The sequence below is a fragment of the Phoenix dactylifera genome, chromosome 13, assembly GCF_009389715.1.
Source record: "Phoenix dactylifera cultivar Barhee BC4 chromosome 13, palm_55x_up_171113_PBpolish2nd_filt_p, whole genome shotgun sequence".
NCBI classification, from domain to species: domain Eukaryota; kingdom Viridiplantae; phylum Streptophyta; class Magnoliopsida; order Arecales; family Arecaceae; genus Phoenix; species Phoenix dactylifera.
Window position 1 is genome coordinate 4570808 of NC_052404.1, and position 15183 is coordinate 4585990.

The 15183-nt window shown below is 39.0% G+C and overlaps 1 protein-coding gene across 1 annotated transcript; it reads left to right on the forward strand.

The window, feature by feature from the left end:
- The first annotated feature begins 4247 nt into the window (after positions 1-4247).
- On the forward strand, positions 4248-13928 carry LOC103716432 (probable glycosyltransferase STELLO1). Its single transcript, XM_008804419.4, has 3 exons — positions 4248-6475; positions 12953-13079; positions 13175-13928. The coding sequence occupies exons 1-3, from the start codon at positions 4740-4742 to the stop codon at positions 13649-13651; spliced, it is 2340 nt and encodes a 779-aa protein (XP_008802641.2). The 5' UTR covers positions 4248-4739; the 3' UTR covers positions 13652-13928.
- Positions 13929-15183: the final 1255 nt, after the last annotated feature.

Genomic DNA, 15183 nt, shown 5'->3' on the forward strand with positions numbered 1-15183 from the left:
CATTAAAACTTTAAAAATCACTTAAAATATGTTAAATGCATGAGAATTACTTAAATAAAATATATTTACATTTTAAGAAATCAATTCATATTTTTTTTAGATTTTGCAAATGTTCCATATTTTATAATTAATTTTTGTAAAAATTAATTAAATACCTATAAGTTTTTTGAAAAAATATTCTTTAAGGAATTCGTAGGTACCCTCAATTGGTAATGTGTATTTTATTGAATGCTATTTTCATGGTTAATATTAAAATTGATAATAATTTTAAGCTGAGGCTTGAAGCTCTCAAATGTGCTGCTGGATTGTCCTGTACGAGTTAAAAATATAGAATGCACACACCATGGACGCACACAGGCAACAATTTTTTTCATCCCCAATTTTATTTATTTTTTACTGATATTTTATTTAAAAAATTAATGATATATAAAAATAAAATATTCATAGAAAAAATAAAAAAAAGTTACCATGTTGTACTGTGTTGTCCATGTGTATATAACATATCTAAGATTCAAGAAAATTAAAAAAAAAATCTTGTATAGCTTCTCCTAATTTTTTCCTCTTTTCCAATTTAGCCATTGAAAAAAAGTAAAAAGGGCGTCACTTGATCCAATAGCCCTCTCTATAATGCTATCGGCTTCCTCTTCTTGCAGAGACCATCCTCCACTCCATTTCTCCTCTACTCTCTCTCCTTCTCTCTCTATCTCTTTCTCCCTCTTTCTCACAATTTGGGAAAAAGGAAAGGCATTGGCTCTCATAGAATTTATAAAAGCGCCAAATCCTGCACCCCAACCATGAATTTATTAAAAAATTAACACCCATCTAAGATGCTCTACTACTTAACTGATTTTATTACCAGGTATATCAACTAGTTAATATCAACCCTTTCCATCCCAATCCAATTAGGACAACATGCTTAAGCCAATTTCAATAACCCAGGGGGTTTCCTAGCGTCATTTTCTAGCTGGATTAATTTCCAAAATTATTTGACAAGTGGATATGTTCATCCCTGTTGCTGGAAATTGGATCCGGGGGCGACCGTCGGCCGAAAGGGAGGAGCTCCGCTGCCTGAGTGGCGGGTGGCGGCTTGTCGGCGGGCGGCGTCCTCCTGGAGACCTGCAAGAAGCCGGTGGCCGGGCTGTCCGGCGCCGACCCTCCGATGCTTAAGTCAGTGAAGGATCAATATAGGGGAAGAGAGATATCGAGAGAGAGAAGGCCGAAAAATCGGATCCTGTCCCCGTCTAAAATGGAGGAGTTCTCCTTTTATAGGGAGGCCGGGTTACCTGTGATGTGACAAAGCAAATGGTTTGTCGTACAATTGTGCATTAATGCTCGATCGTGTAAATCAATGCTATTACTGTAGGAGATTAGGCCGAAGCTCAAGTCGTCGTGGAGTCATACCATCATTCGTAGCCATGCGGGTTTGCCGTGAGAGGCTCGATGTCCGTAGGCGATGGAAGCCATACTCTTTAATTATTGAGTAGGATGAGGGCCTGCAGGTGCTATGCGCTTTGATTGTTGAGTGAACCGGATGTCCGCAGGACCCATACACATTAATTGTTGGCGAAGACAAGACGTGGTCTTTTGATCGTACTGCGGGAGGATGTAACCTCAACGCGCAGGTCAGACGTCCTAGGGTTGGTAGGGCTATCCGGGTGTCGCCAGGCCGAAGGGGGGTCGGCTCGACCGCTCGCGGGTCGGAGGGGTCTGCTCGGTCGGCCCCTGCTCGGAGGTGTCTGCTCGGTCGGCCCCTGCTCGGAGGGGTCTGCTCGGTCCCCCAACAATCCCTATTGGATATTTTGAATTCATACTTCCTGTTACTTATTGTTGTAATCAAGTTACATGTTGTGATTATTTAAATAATACTCCATATTTTTGAAATCTTAATGAGTACATTATATTTTCAAAATTATCTTGAATGTGATGGTTATTTACATGATAGCATGATATTATTTTAACATTGCTACTTTAAAGTTCAAGGAGCCTTGAAGAAGTCAATATGTCTAATTGACTTGGCAAGATTCTAATTGAACTGCAAGATTCTAATTGAACTTACGGAAATGCAAGTATGATGGGGAATAGGGAGCAAAGCCCATCGAATGATCGCCAAATGGTAGCCCAGTCTTCTAGATTGCAGATCACAAGATGAAGACTCAATGAGTTATGACAAGTTGCTTTAAGGGTGATTGGAGAAGCACTTGATAATTTAGTCTATCACTCCTTAGTCCCACCTTGACTAATATACCTTTAAAATGCAATGATAACAGAAAGAGTATTGACCTTGAATATGGTCATAGCCAATTGAGCAGCATATTTATTCATTGCATAATATCTTTTTTTTCTTTTGGTTAAAAAACAACATTCATATAGTTCTCATATGAGTATAACCAGCCAAATCAAAAAAATAATACAAAGAATGGGGTATATCTCCGATCCTGGTCCAAACCATTCCACTCGAATGCCGAGCCACAAAAGAAGCGACCCAGTCCGCAGTACTGTTCGCCTCCCGATAAACGTGTGCAACCTGGAAGGAGCCTATCTCCCTGCCAGACCGCGGACCTCGCGAAGCAGCGAGTGCTCGTCTCCATCCATATCCACTCTCCGTATCCAGTCAACTACCATGACGGAGTCTTTCTCTAGAAATATCCTGTCGGCTCTCAGGATCCTCCTCGCATAGGACATACCCTCCCAGGCAGCCTGCAACTCCACCTCAATGATGGCCCGGCCTATGATGCGTCGCCCTCCAGCTGCAATCAGCGAACCCAGATAATCTCTAATCACAAAGCCCACACCTTCGTGTGCTCTGTCCGCCGACCAGCTACCATCGAAGTTCACTTTGAAGAACGTACCTATACGATGTGTAGTTGTAACGTTGCAACCTATACTTTTAGGCCACCTTTAGCATATTCATTCATCCAAAGATACCGGCACAAAGCCATAATGCACCAACTCAAATAAATCTGACAAAATTTATACTATGTGTATATCATGTAAAATTTATGCCAAATATTTTCGAACAAGACTACGTTCACTAAAGATTCAAACCCACAAGATACCTTACCTATTGCATAGTATTTATAGTTTAAATAGAATTTCAACTTTTTTATATAATTTTTAAATTTTGAATCATGCAGAATATAATTTATAATTTCCGATTTTTAACCTTATGGTGATTCAAAATTTTAATTGTTTGTATTCTATATCAATTTCATTGTGGAAATATCTCAGACAAATGCCTCTTTTGGTGAATGGTAGTAATTGATCTAGCCTTAGTAAAGTAGAAGTTGAAAGAGATTTTACCGTTTTACTAAGAGATATATTCTTTCTTCTCGAGCCAACTTTTTGTAAAGGATGTGTTCCTTTATTAAAAGAATTGCATGGAAGGATGCTTCAAAAACATCACCTTTATTGGCTTGCATCACTTAAAACCTATAAATAATGATTCATAGGTAGACCGAATGATATAAACAAGAGTGAGAAGATCATGAGAAGTGCAAGCATATTCATCATCATCCATTTTTCAAAGTTTATTTTGTATTTTTCTCTTTTGTATTTAGGTTTAGACTTGTTCAAATTCACCTTTAAATTATCTTATTGAAGTGCATCTTAAGATAATAAGATGATCATGAAGCGATGGGGGCGAATTTTATTCTGAAGCAAGAGCCATCCTTATTATGCCTAGAGTTAGATGATATTTTTCTAAATTATTTATTTCTAAAGATATTTTATATTTATTATAATAATATAAATAGCAAATATGAATTTTTTAGTAATATTAGTTTAAATCAAGAAATGTGGTACCGAACTGATTAGTACCAGTGTATATCGACCGCGATTCGAGGATTGGTGATTTTCAAAGTCTGTTGGGAATACGTAAATGCCACTGTACCATGCCCACTATCGGCCATATCAACAATGTTTCGCCCCATGATTCAAAGATGGATAGAAATTTTTTTTTAGATACGAGTTGGATACGGAGTGGTATATCCAATGGATCTCTATATCAAACATATCAGTATAATAATAAATTGATACAAATTTGAGGTTGGATACTGAGAGCCGGCAGGAAGTAAATATCGGGCCCAACTTCAGTTGTTTAAAGGCCCAGTCCGGCCCGTTTTCACAGCACTCTGGAGTTCCACTCAATAGTCCGTACAAGCGCTTGCAACGCCGACTTTATGACGTGCTGGAAAAGGTCGGTTACGACTGCTCCGAGAAACTCCGAGACAATACTCCATCTCGGTGTCTTAAGCAAGAGAAAAAGAGAAAAAAAAAAAAAGGCTCGACCAGCTTCCAACCATGTCTTCTTCTTCTCCGCCACCTCTCAGCACTGAAATAAAACCATGCTTGCTTGAAAGCCTTAAACTAAAAGCCAACCCCAACCAACCCTTTGTATAAATTTATACAGAGGGGCCGAGTGTGCAGAACGAAAGCGAAACTTAAACTGAAAGAAAGAGAAGGTTGGTCTGTGGCGGCACCAACCACATTCCCTCTCCTCCATCCCACCCATAGAAAAGAAATGTCCAAAAACAAAGCTAAGAAGGTAGTAGAACATACACCCTAATTGATCCCGGTAACGTCTCCTATCTCCATTTCTCTCTTCATCTCCACTCCAAATTCAATTCAGTTGAAGGGATCTAAGTAGCTCCACTTCGATTTCCATTTCCATTTCAAATTCCAATTCAATTGAATACCGAATCAGAAAAATTGAGAGTGCAATCAACAACGAGAAGAAAAAAATGTTTGTGCAAGAACGTTCCGCCCCCAAACCCCCAAAACCCTATTCCGACAACCGCAACGGCGACAACCGCAACGGCGAGCACCGCCGTTTGGCCCTCCATCCGGCTAAGAGTCTGGACTTCTCCACCTGGTTCGCCGACAATCTTTACAAGATCGTCGCCGTCTTCTTCCTCGTCGCCACCGTCGCCGCCCTCTTCTTCCTCAGGAGCGCCGGCGACACCGCCGCCCTCCTCTGCTTCGAGAAGACCCGCGCCGCCGACGCCACGGCTCCATCCCGCATCGCCTACCCCCAGATCTCGTGGAACTCCATCCGTCCCCTCGGCCCCTCCGCCGTCTCCCCCTACGGCTCCTTCCGCTCCGACCGCTGGATCGTCGTGTCGGTCTCCGCCCCACCTTCCGACTCCCTCCGCGCCCTCACCCGCGTCAAGGGCTGGCAGCTCCTCGCCGTTGGCAACTCCCACACCCCTCCCGATTGGTCCCTCAAAGGCGCCATCTTTCTCTCCCTCGAGCAGCAAGCCCTGCTTGGCTTCCGCACCGTCGATTTCCTCCCCTACAATTCCCATGTCCGCAAGTCCGTCGGGTATCTCTTCGCCATCCAGCACGGCGCCAAGCTGATCTTCGACGCCGACGACCGCGCCGAGGTTATCGGCGCTGACCTTGGCGAGCATTTTGATCTCGACCTCGCCGGCGAGGCCCATGCGACGAAGCACCCGGTGCTCCTCCAGTACAGCCATGCCGATCCCAACAGGATGGTGGTTAATCCGTACGTGCACTTTGGGCAGCGGTCGGTGTGGCCGAGGGGGCTGCCGCTGGAGAATGTCGGTGAGGTCGGGCATGAGGAGTTCTACACCGAGGTCTTTAGCGGCCGGCAGTTCATCCAGCAGGGGCTTTCCAACGGTCTGCCGGATGTTGACTCTGTATTCTACTTCACCCGCAAGTCGTCCAATTTGGAGGCGTTCGACATCCGGTTTGATGATGATGCTCCCAAGGTCGCACTGCCGCAGGGCGTGATGGCCCCTGTCAACTCTTTCAACACCATTTTCCACACGCAGGCATTCTGGGGACTGATGCTGCCGGTCTCCATCAGTTCGATGGCTTCAGATGTGCTGAGGGGATACTGGGCGCAGAGGATCTTGTGGGAGATTGGGGGTTATGTGGCGGTCTATCCCCCAACCATCCACCGGCCGGACAAGGCACAATCATACCCTTTCGCAGAAGAGAAGGACCTCCATGTGAATGTTGGCCGCCTTATCAAGTTCTTGATTCAATGGAGATCAAAGAAGCAGACACTCTTTGAGAGGATCCTGCATCTGAGCTATGCAATGGCTGAGGAGGGGTTCTGGACGGAGAAGGATGTGAAGTTCACAGCCGCTTGGCTGCAGGACTTGCTCGCTGTCGGATACCAGCAGCCAAGGTTGATGTCATTGGAGCTGGACCGGCCGAGAGCAACCATTGGGCATGGGGACAGGAGGGAGTATATCCCGAAGAAGCTGCCATCTGTGCACCTTGGGGTGGAGGAGACTGGGACTGTGAATTATGAGATTGGAAACCTTATACGGTGGAGGAAGAACTTTGGTAATGTTGTGCTTGTTATGTACTGCACTTCACCTGTGGAGCGCACAGCCCTGGAGTGGAGATTGCTCTATGGCCGGATATTTAAAACAGTGATCATTCTGTCAAAACGGAACAATACAGAGCTTGCTGTGGAGAAAGGCCAATTAGGGCAAGCATACAAGTAAGCGGCAACTTCGTTTCATCTAATTATTGTGGTTTGGATACATTGTTATGCCACAGTAAACTAATTTCCTGCATCTAATTAACCTGTATTATTGCAGTTCGAAGTAGCATAAATTACAGCTTGGTGAATTTCTACCCTTCTGTTCTAAAAATTGCTACAAATTCCTGTTTTCTTTATTGTAGTTGGATACCTCTTTTTTTTTGCTATCAATGTGTATAATATTCAGCTCTTATATGCCACTTGTGAATTGCTAGGATCTGCCCAGTCATTTGAAATATTACATTACATAAACTCATATCTATAATTGGTGATGTTTTGCTGTTTCATCCTGTTGTCTGATTTTCACATGATAGCGAGACTTATGCTTGCTGCATGTACACTGGATGTGAGTAACACAAGACTAGGATGCACTTAGATAGATGTGTAGAAAACTTGGTAAGTAACAATTACTGGTAGCCAACTTGTTGCTATTATGTTTGGGACTTGAATGGTAAGTGTGAAGGTTTATTCATGTTTGCAAAGAATCATATATGGCTGTGGCAAAAAAGAGTTTGTTTCATTAAAACTTCAAAGCAAAACAGGCACAGAAAACAACAGAATTGAGCAAAAGCACATCATTTGATAAATGTGCATTGCACCTAAAGTTGGTCGGTTATGAGTCCATGAAAACTGGATGAGGTGAAGTTACTAAATTGCAATATTTTAGTATTAATCTTGTGACAGAGTTACAACAAGGGGTGAAGGACAAAGTGAAATAGCATTATATTTATATGATTATGCAAAATTATAACAACTATCACAAAGATCATCTTGGTTTTAAGCCACAAAGTTTACAGATTGTGGATAATATCTTGTTTTGACAGAACATGAATTGAGAATATAGATTCTTCACATGATTTTGATGACTTTGTTAAGCATGTGAATCGGTATTATAGGGAGTTGGTGCCTAAGAACAAAGGTGTGCTAAAAAGTTTGGTGATTCTTAAAGATGTATAAGCAAAGTAATATTAAGTGTCAGCTATAACAACTGAATTAGTGAGTTCTAGTTGCATTGCATTCATGTGATAGTCTTGTGCCATTCAGACTTGGCTAGGCTGTGCAAGGCGATAGTCTGGACATATGCTTAAGGGACACGGGTAGCACAGAAATTGAGGGTTGAAATAATTGAATGGGTTTTAGAAACAGTTTCATATGAAGAAGCATAAAATTTCCATTAGCATAGGTATTACCGAGGGGCATATATGTGTTGGCGAAAAAAGGCCATAAATGGCTGGTAATTGTGGATGCTTGAATTTGATTAAATGGTTCTAAATAAAAAGGAAGCAAAGAAAAATATGCTCGGAGTGCTGAAAAAGGAAAGGATTTAATATAGCTTCACTATAATGGATGACACAACTTTCCAAAAAATAAACAGGTGAGAGAAACTTCATCTTATTAAATCTACATGAACAAAACATAGAGATTTTGAGTCTTGTTATAGACCTTATGGCTATGTTAGAATGTTGCCTAAGTGGATTGAAGTGCTTCTGGAAAGAAGTCACTACTATAGACTACTACATACATATAGAAATGCTTGTATGTGTACATTGATACCTTGTCTCAAGACATTGATCCTGCCTTGCATCTTTATGGCCTTGGAGATCTGGAACAATTTTCTGCTAAAGCATCAAGCACTTTCTCAATGACCATCTAGATGGTTTTGAAGGATAGATTCACTTGTATCATAGGATCAAGACAATTTAAATAGAAAGGCTTCTTGAATTTATGGGTGTTCTATTTTATCACTTCTCTTCAGGTGCAGCTCTTATGTTGTGGGGCTTTATCTCAGAGACACCCTTGCAGATTCATACTCACAAACTGATTTTAAACTTTTAAACATTTATAAGGAACTTCCACTACCTTAATTATTTGCATATCAAATACATTCTTTGTTTAACAGCTCTTATAGAATACCGTGGTTAAGTAGAAACTCTACACAAACTGGCCTAGCAGATTTGATATCGAGCAGTTTTGATTTGCTTATAAGTTATTTCTATTGAACTATGAACATGCATATTTCTTACATTTTTTAAAGTAATTTCAGTTAATCTCACAACCTAAATCTGATTTCTGTGGTCCAAGTTGACCTGGTTCTCTTTTATTATAAGAAATGAGTCATATTTAGATCAGCAATATTATGTCAAACTGTATCCAGAAATTTCAAATTGTGCCCTTCTAATTCCTTTGAAATATATACGTTCTGGAAATCTTTAAAGCCAATTTTTAGAAGATGTGACTGCTTGATACATGCATATGATTTTGGATCTGGAAACTCAGGGTGTGTTTTGGCATCAACGGCTTCATTAATGGACCTTGTTAGAAAGCACTTCCACAGACATGCTTCAATGGCAGTGTCTAGTAACTCTGTGTTGTAAAAGCACCTAACAGTGGGATTTTTTGTGCAAGTGGGTGCTATTGGGATTAGATTTGACTTGGACATGACCTAGAACACTTTTGGTTAAGGACTTAAATTTGACCTTAACCAGTGCACTTGCCCAGCATAAGTGGGTCAGTTTCAGGTCAGGTTGGTTTGTATAAGCTTATATTATATGGGTCTGACCATTCACCTTGAAGCATTTGACTCGGCTTCGGTTGGCTTTGGCATTAGTTTGCTATACTTGCTGGAAGTGTTCTGAGATTTGGGGTCAAGGCGTAGGAGTTTCTTTGACCCGTAAATAACTATCAAGTCCATGTTACATCAATCTTTTTGCTTCAAGGTTGAACCTAAGAGCTTGACACTCATTAACCTTCCTTGAATGAGAAAATACCTCTAGTTTACCCTTAAATGGGTCTAACCGAACATAATAGACATGCAAAACCAGAAATGTCTTTCTAGCTTTTCTTAGAACCTACTTTCTGATTTTTTTCTTATATCAGAATCAATTTTAACTCGGTATACCAAACACATTTGTTTGTGTACACTGTGCATGCTCTCTCTCTCTCTATACATACATACATACATATTATATATATGTATGATTTGTTTGTGTCACTCTGTCTATATCTATGTACGTTACTTTTTGTTTGGAAGATGTAGAAAGACAATTCCTGAAGCAATAGCAGACATTCTTTTAATTTACAAAACATTTGCTCTAGCATTTGCTTATATTGCCATAGATTTGAAAGTTTTATACAAAGAATTTATAATATTTCTAGAATTATTTGATGTGCATTTGGTTGAACATGGTTCTTTATCTTGCATATTAATCCTAGGTTGATTGTATAGCCCATGTAAACTCAGGATGGTGTTCATCCCTGACATACTGTACTGATGCTTAGCTGCACATTTGTTTGTTGAAAGATAAGTGGCTGACATGCCAATGAAGATATGCTACTTAATCCAAAATTTTCTTTTCATCTTGAATTACCACTTTTAGCTCCTTTATACTAGTATATAGATTTACTTTCTTAACATATAAACAGTTTTTATCTAAATTCTAAAAGTTCAGCATCATGAAACATCCTATTAATATGTTATATGCTGATTATTATTGATGCATGCATTGCATGGTTTCAAGCAATTTATCATACAAAGTGGCACGACACAACTAAATCTATAACTTTAAGCTCAAATATGCTTAAAACTAATGGTAAGAACTATAGGGAGACATATAACTGAGGAAAATGCTGCGGAACAGCCAACTGTAACATGTGTATCAAAGATATGATAAATGAAGGAGTAATTCTCTGTTACATAATTATTAATGTGAAATACTTGTAAGGCATAAATGTACTGTAAATTTAGGAATTAAGTTAACAGTAGTCAGAATTTTTTTCAAGAGTTCTTTTTTATTTTATTACTAAAAATATTTTTTACAAAATAGTTCGTGACATTTTTTTTTTCCTTTATATAACAAGTTGGGCATGTAGAATAGCCCCCCTCCCACCATTAGATCACCAGAAAAGATACACCAGAAAGGCAGAATTTTTTGTTAGGTTGATTTCAGATCTGCCTTGATTTTGGGGAATAAATTTGGGTGTAACCCATTTCTCAGCCACATCATGACAATTCTTAGCTGGATTGGCAACTAATTTATGATTCTGGAGAAGCATGCTTAGTTTTTCAATTTCCATGGTCTAGCTTGAATTTAAAGCAAGAAAAAAATGATTTATTGGGCACTTTTTACATAAAACTAGAAAAGATAAAGAAATTAGTTGTCTTTAGTCTTTTGTTACATGTAGAGTGATCGTTTTGCATCATTACCATATCCAGTTCATAGATTGGGCCTTCAAATCCATAGGATAAATCAGAAAAGTCAATGGAAAAGAGCTCAGACGACCTTGAGGGGCAATTAGTCTGTGGGATGGCTGGTTATTAACTAAGAAGTGGTCAATCCATTTGCAGCCTCATAATGGCCTTTAACAATTCATATCAAAGCAATAAGCGTCGATACAGATTGATATGTGATGATCAAACTAGTAAATAAAATAAAGTGGTTTGCACACTATTCACTGCACACTCCTATTTGGTATAAGACATACTTTAAGGTATCTATTGGTGCAGACGACTACTTCATCCCAGTGTTAATGTTGTCGGATCAGTTAATATACAAGCATAAAAGCCAGAAACCATAATATAACATCCAGTAGTTTGTCTCATCTCCTAAAGTTGGAGTTTTTTTCTTTTATTCTCTGCCCTCCAGATAAATTCAACAGAGTAACTCTTTCCATATTTGCTGTATACTGTTAGAAAATGCACAGCTTAATAGATAGGATTCAACTTTTCAATATGTAAAGTACTTTTTCCATTGCCCAAGGACATCTCTATTTTTACCCCCGTCTCTTTGAGAAATTTGCCTAACTACCAATATCCTCGTGATCCTTTAGATTGCCTGATCTCTGAGAAGCAAGGAATGCCATATTGCACCGAACCAGACGGTACGGAACGTACTGTACTGTACCAGTTCGGTACTAGTATATGGTATGGAGGGCGTACCAACACTCAGTACACCGAACTGGCCGTGTACTATACCCTATTGACACAGTGATAGGGTGGCACCAATATGGGGTTCAGTACGGAGATGACGTACCTTGCTTAGAAGTGTATTCTGCTGATTTTGAAAAGCCTCTTATTCCATTGAAATTTGTAGCAACCTGTATATTTCAGCTTCGGAATAATATTATATATACCAGTAAATTTCAGATTTTTAATAATATTATTATATGATAGTGGCCCATACAAAAAGTTATATGGCATTATTTTGTACCTTGAAGCTATATAATTGTTTAATAAGATATGGTATTTATATTTGCTAAGCTGAAAACTGGCTTAGTTGAGTAATTTAAATCTTAGTTCAGAAGGGCACTTAATGCCGGAACCAAGGTATTTGCCCAATAGGTTGGCGCTTGTAGTACATGAGGATCGGCACATGATAATCATTGCAAAAAGATGATATGGTTCGCCTAACTTGCAGTTTAAATCTGTGAACCATAGCTAATAAATATCCAACACATTTGTGTTCTTCACACCCTTCAAACTATGGTACACCGTACCGACCCAAACCAAGCGGTACGGGGCGTACCATACTAGTTTGGTACCAGTACTCGATACGGGTGGCATACCGATGCTCGGTATGCCAAAAAAAATTCATATCATACCATACTGATACTGTGCTAGTGTGGCACCGGTATGGTGTCCGGTACCGAGACGGCATCTGGTACCGAGATGGCGAACCTTGCTTCAAACTCTATAAAGGTTTCAATGACCAGACTGTGACACGGTAGTTCAGGTAATATCTCCTTCTAGCATACCAAGATTTTTTTTGACTGAATATACCAAGAATAAGTTAAAAGTTATTTAATATCTTTAGAACATGACTTTAGTCACTTTCCATCAGGACCTAGCTTCCTCCATCCAAGAAGAAATTGGTTGAGTACACATAATGACACAACAATCATTGGAATCTATCTTCTTTTTGAAGGTTGTTGTTGTAATACTATTTCCAGGTGAAATGGTTCCTCTTAGAAGGAGAATGTACTTATGCTTTGATAGGATTTTTATTTGGGATTTTCTTTTATGCATTGCCTTCTTTGTCTGTTTTCTGGAGGACCAAAGAGGTCTGAAAGCTCTTCTAGGAAAACAATGAGTGCCTTGTTAAGAATATATAATATTACATGGAGGTCCCTCACAATTAATACCTAACATCATATTTTTATGTCACTGCAGTAAATAAGCTATCTTCTTAGAAGTATCTGCAATAAATTGTTCGCCTTTACCATGTTGCATGCCTTTTCTTATATTCTTAATTTCCCTTTTTAGTTTGTAAATAACTGTTTTGTTATGTAAGTATACACTGGACTATCATTGTTTCTCTGTAGAACTACAGGGATGGTATTCTTGATGTTCAATTATATACACAGCCTTACCTAGTCATATAATTGACGGTGTCTTCCAATCTTTGCATGCCTTATTTCATTTGATAACTGGTGCCACAGGTACTTGCCAAAGGTTTTCGACCAATATAAAGGTGTGGATGGATTTCTATTCGTTCAGGATAATATGATTCTTAATTATTGGAATCTCCTGCAAGCAGACAAGACAAAACTGTGGATAACCGACAAGGTAGCTATCTTCCATTAGTTGCTTCCTTGAAATTTTATTGAATTATCATCCAAAGATACGCAAAGCAAATATTGCCCTTTTTTTCCTTTTCTCAGGTCCCTCATTCTTGGGTTTCTATTCCCCTTGATGGTAATGGTGAGCAATGGTTTAAAGATCAAGGAGCAATGGTGAAGAAGGTTGTAAGCAACTTTCCTGTACATTTCCAGGTCAGTTACAAAGAAAGCATGAGTGAAGAAAAGCTCATCATCTGTGGCAGCGAGATATTCTATGTTCCTCAAAGATTTGTGGGTGATTTTGTTGATCTTGTGGGACTTGTCGGAGACTTAGATATCCATCACAAGATTGCGGTGCCAATGTTTTTCCTGGCAATGGATTCACCACAAAATTTTGACTCTGGTGCTTTTGCCACAATTATTTATAAGCCGAACCTGTCAGCTAATGAGTCATTCTCAAGTTATTATACAGCTAAAGCACCTGCTGTGTATCCACTGGAAGTGCACGACGAGTCTGATTTCATAAAGCTTATTAGAATCATGGCTGCAGGAGATCCTCTCCTGATGGAGCTGGTGTGATCTATTGGCAAAATTTAATTCGGTGCGTACACTTACGGTGGGATGGAGAAACATCATTCTTGTTTGTTTCATCAGTTTCCACTTTACGAAGCAGGAAGCTGCTGTAATTTCATTTCTTTTGTTTTTTTTTTTTATTGTAGTCATTCCGTTGTCGCTCTCTCTTTCCTTTTTTTTGGTTGATGTTTGTTGTAATATGCAAGTTAATTCAGAAAGATTCTCCTTAATTATATATTGTAATTTTCCTTGTCTAAAGCAAAAGAAAGAAGTTATTGAGACATACTTTGAGTCACATTTCACGGGACTGGATGGTTAAATTGTTACTTGCAGAGGGAGCTATTCCTTCACCTTGTGCTGAGAAAAAGTGTTATGATCTTGGGTAAAAACAAAGGATTTCTTAGGTTGCAAGCTGTTGTAATGCTGGAAAATGAAGCATTTCTTTTCACATGTAGCTGGACCTTTTTCCTTGTATTTTTCATGTGCTTCCTTCAATTTGATTCAAACTGATTTCGGTATTTTCTTGCAACAAATTTTCAAGTAAAAGGATAATAAAACTTAGGAAAAAAATTCAGAAGTATCATGCAATTGGCAGGATGAATGGCATTGTGGCTAGCAACAGATTTAATATTGGTCAAATATTGCTATTCCATCATTTATTGCTTTGAGCCGCTTGATGCCTGTTCTTGCTACTTTCATTCTCCTCACTTCACAACATGTATGTGACAAGAATTTTTTCACAAAATTGGACATAATAGGAGAGACTATGCCACTAACTAATAAAACTGTGCGACTAATCAGCTTAGGGTTGTTTCAGCAGCAAAACAAGAAGGTTGAAAGCCTTTAATTTCTTTAGCTAAACAATTGTCCATTTAAGGGTATCGGTTGAAGTATTGGCATTATTAAGAACATGGTTTTGAAGGAAGAAAAAGGGCATGATTGTTTGGATGGTGTTGCTGCCGAAATCTGATCTGAAGTTTTTTGAAGAGTACCAATCTGCACGGAAAGCAGAACATCGATTATTAGAGCTGGTAGGGGGCTCTTCAATGCTTAAGTCAGCAAAAAAAGTTTTTGAAGAACAACAGAGGAGAATAAAACCTAAATAATGAATCAGAGAGAAGTCCCATGCCTTTTTTTTATAGATACGAAGTTCTTGTCCAATCAGTATTGAGCTTCTAAGCCCTAAGTTAGATAGAAAATAATTTCTTGGATATTCTTATCCAGTTTAGCCTAGAAAGACTTATCCAACTAAAACAAGTTCCACCTTTCCTCCTCAGTCCCATGTATCAGCTCGTGATTGATCGGTCAGATTTGGGCCACATCAGGTAGAAAATTAAAGATATTCTTTTTAATAATTATTAAAACTAGTTATTATGACATAAAATTGAAATTTTATTCTGTACTTTTTTTTTTTCCAACAACATCTTTGCATTTTTGTAGGTTTAAAAGAAAAAAAAAGTTTTACAGGATAAGATTTTTTTTTTTTTAATTTCTCTCTTATTGACATTTAGGAGTTGAGTTGATTGTATGTCCGGCCT

Bases quoted from the DNA above. Each gene is read 5' to 3' on its own strand.
- LOC103716432 (XM_008804419.4), top strand. From the start codon at position 4,740: ATGTTTGTGCAAGAACGTTCCGCCCCCAAACCCCCAAAACCCTATTCC. The intron at 6,476-12,952 runs GTAAGCGGCAAC...CTGGTGCCACAG, and splicing joins CAATTAGGGCAAGCATACAA to GTACTTGCCAAAGGTTTTCG. The intron at 13,080-13,174 runs GTAGCTATCTTC...TCCTTTTCTCAG, and splicing joins AACTGTGGATAACCGACAAG to GTCCCTCATTCTTGGGTTTC.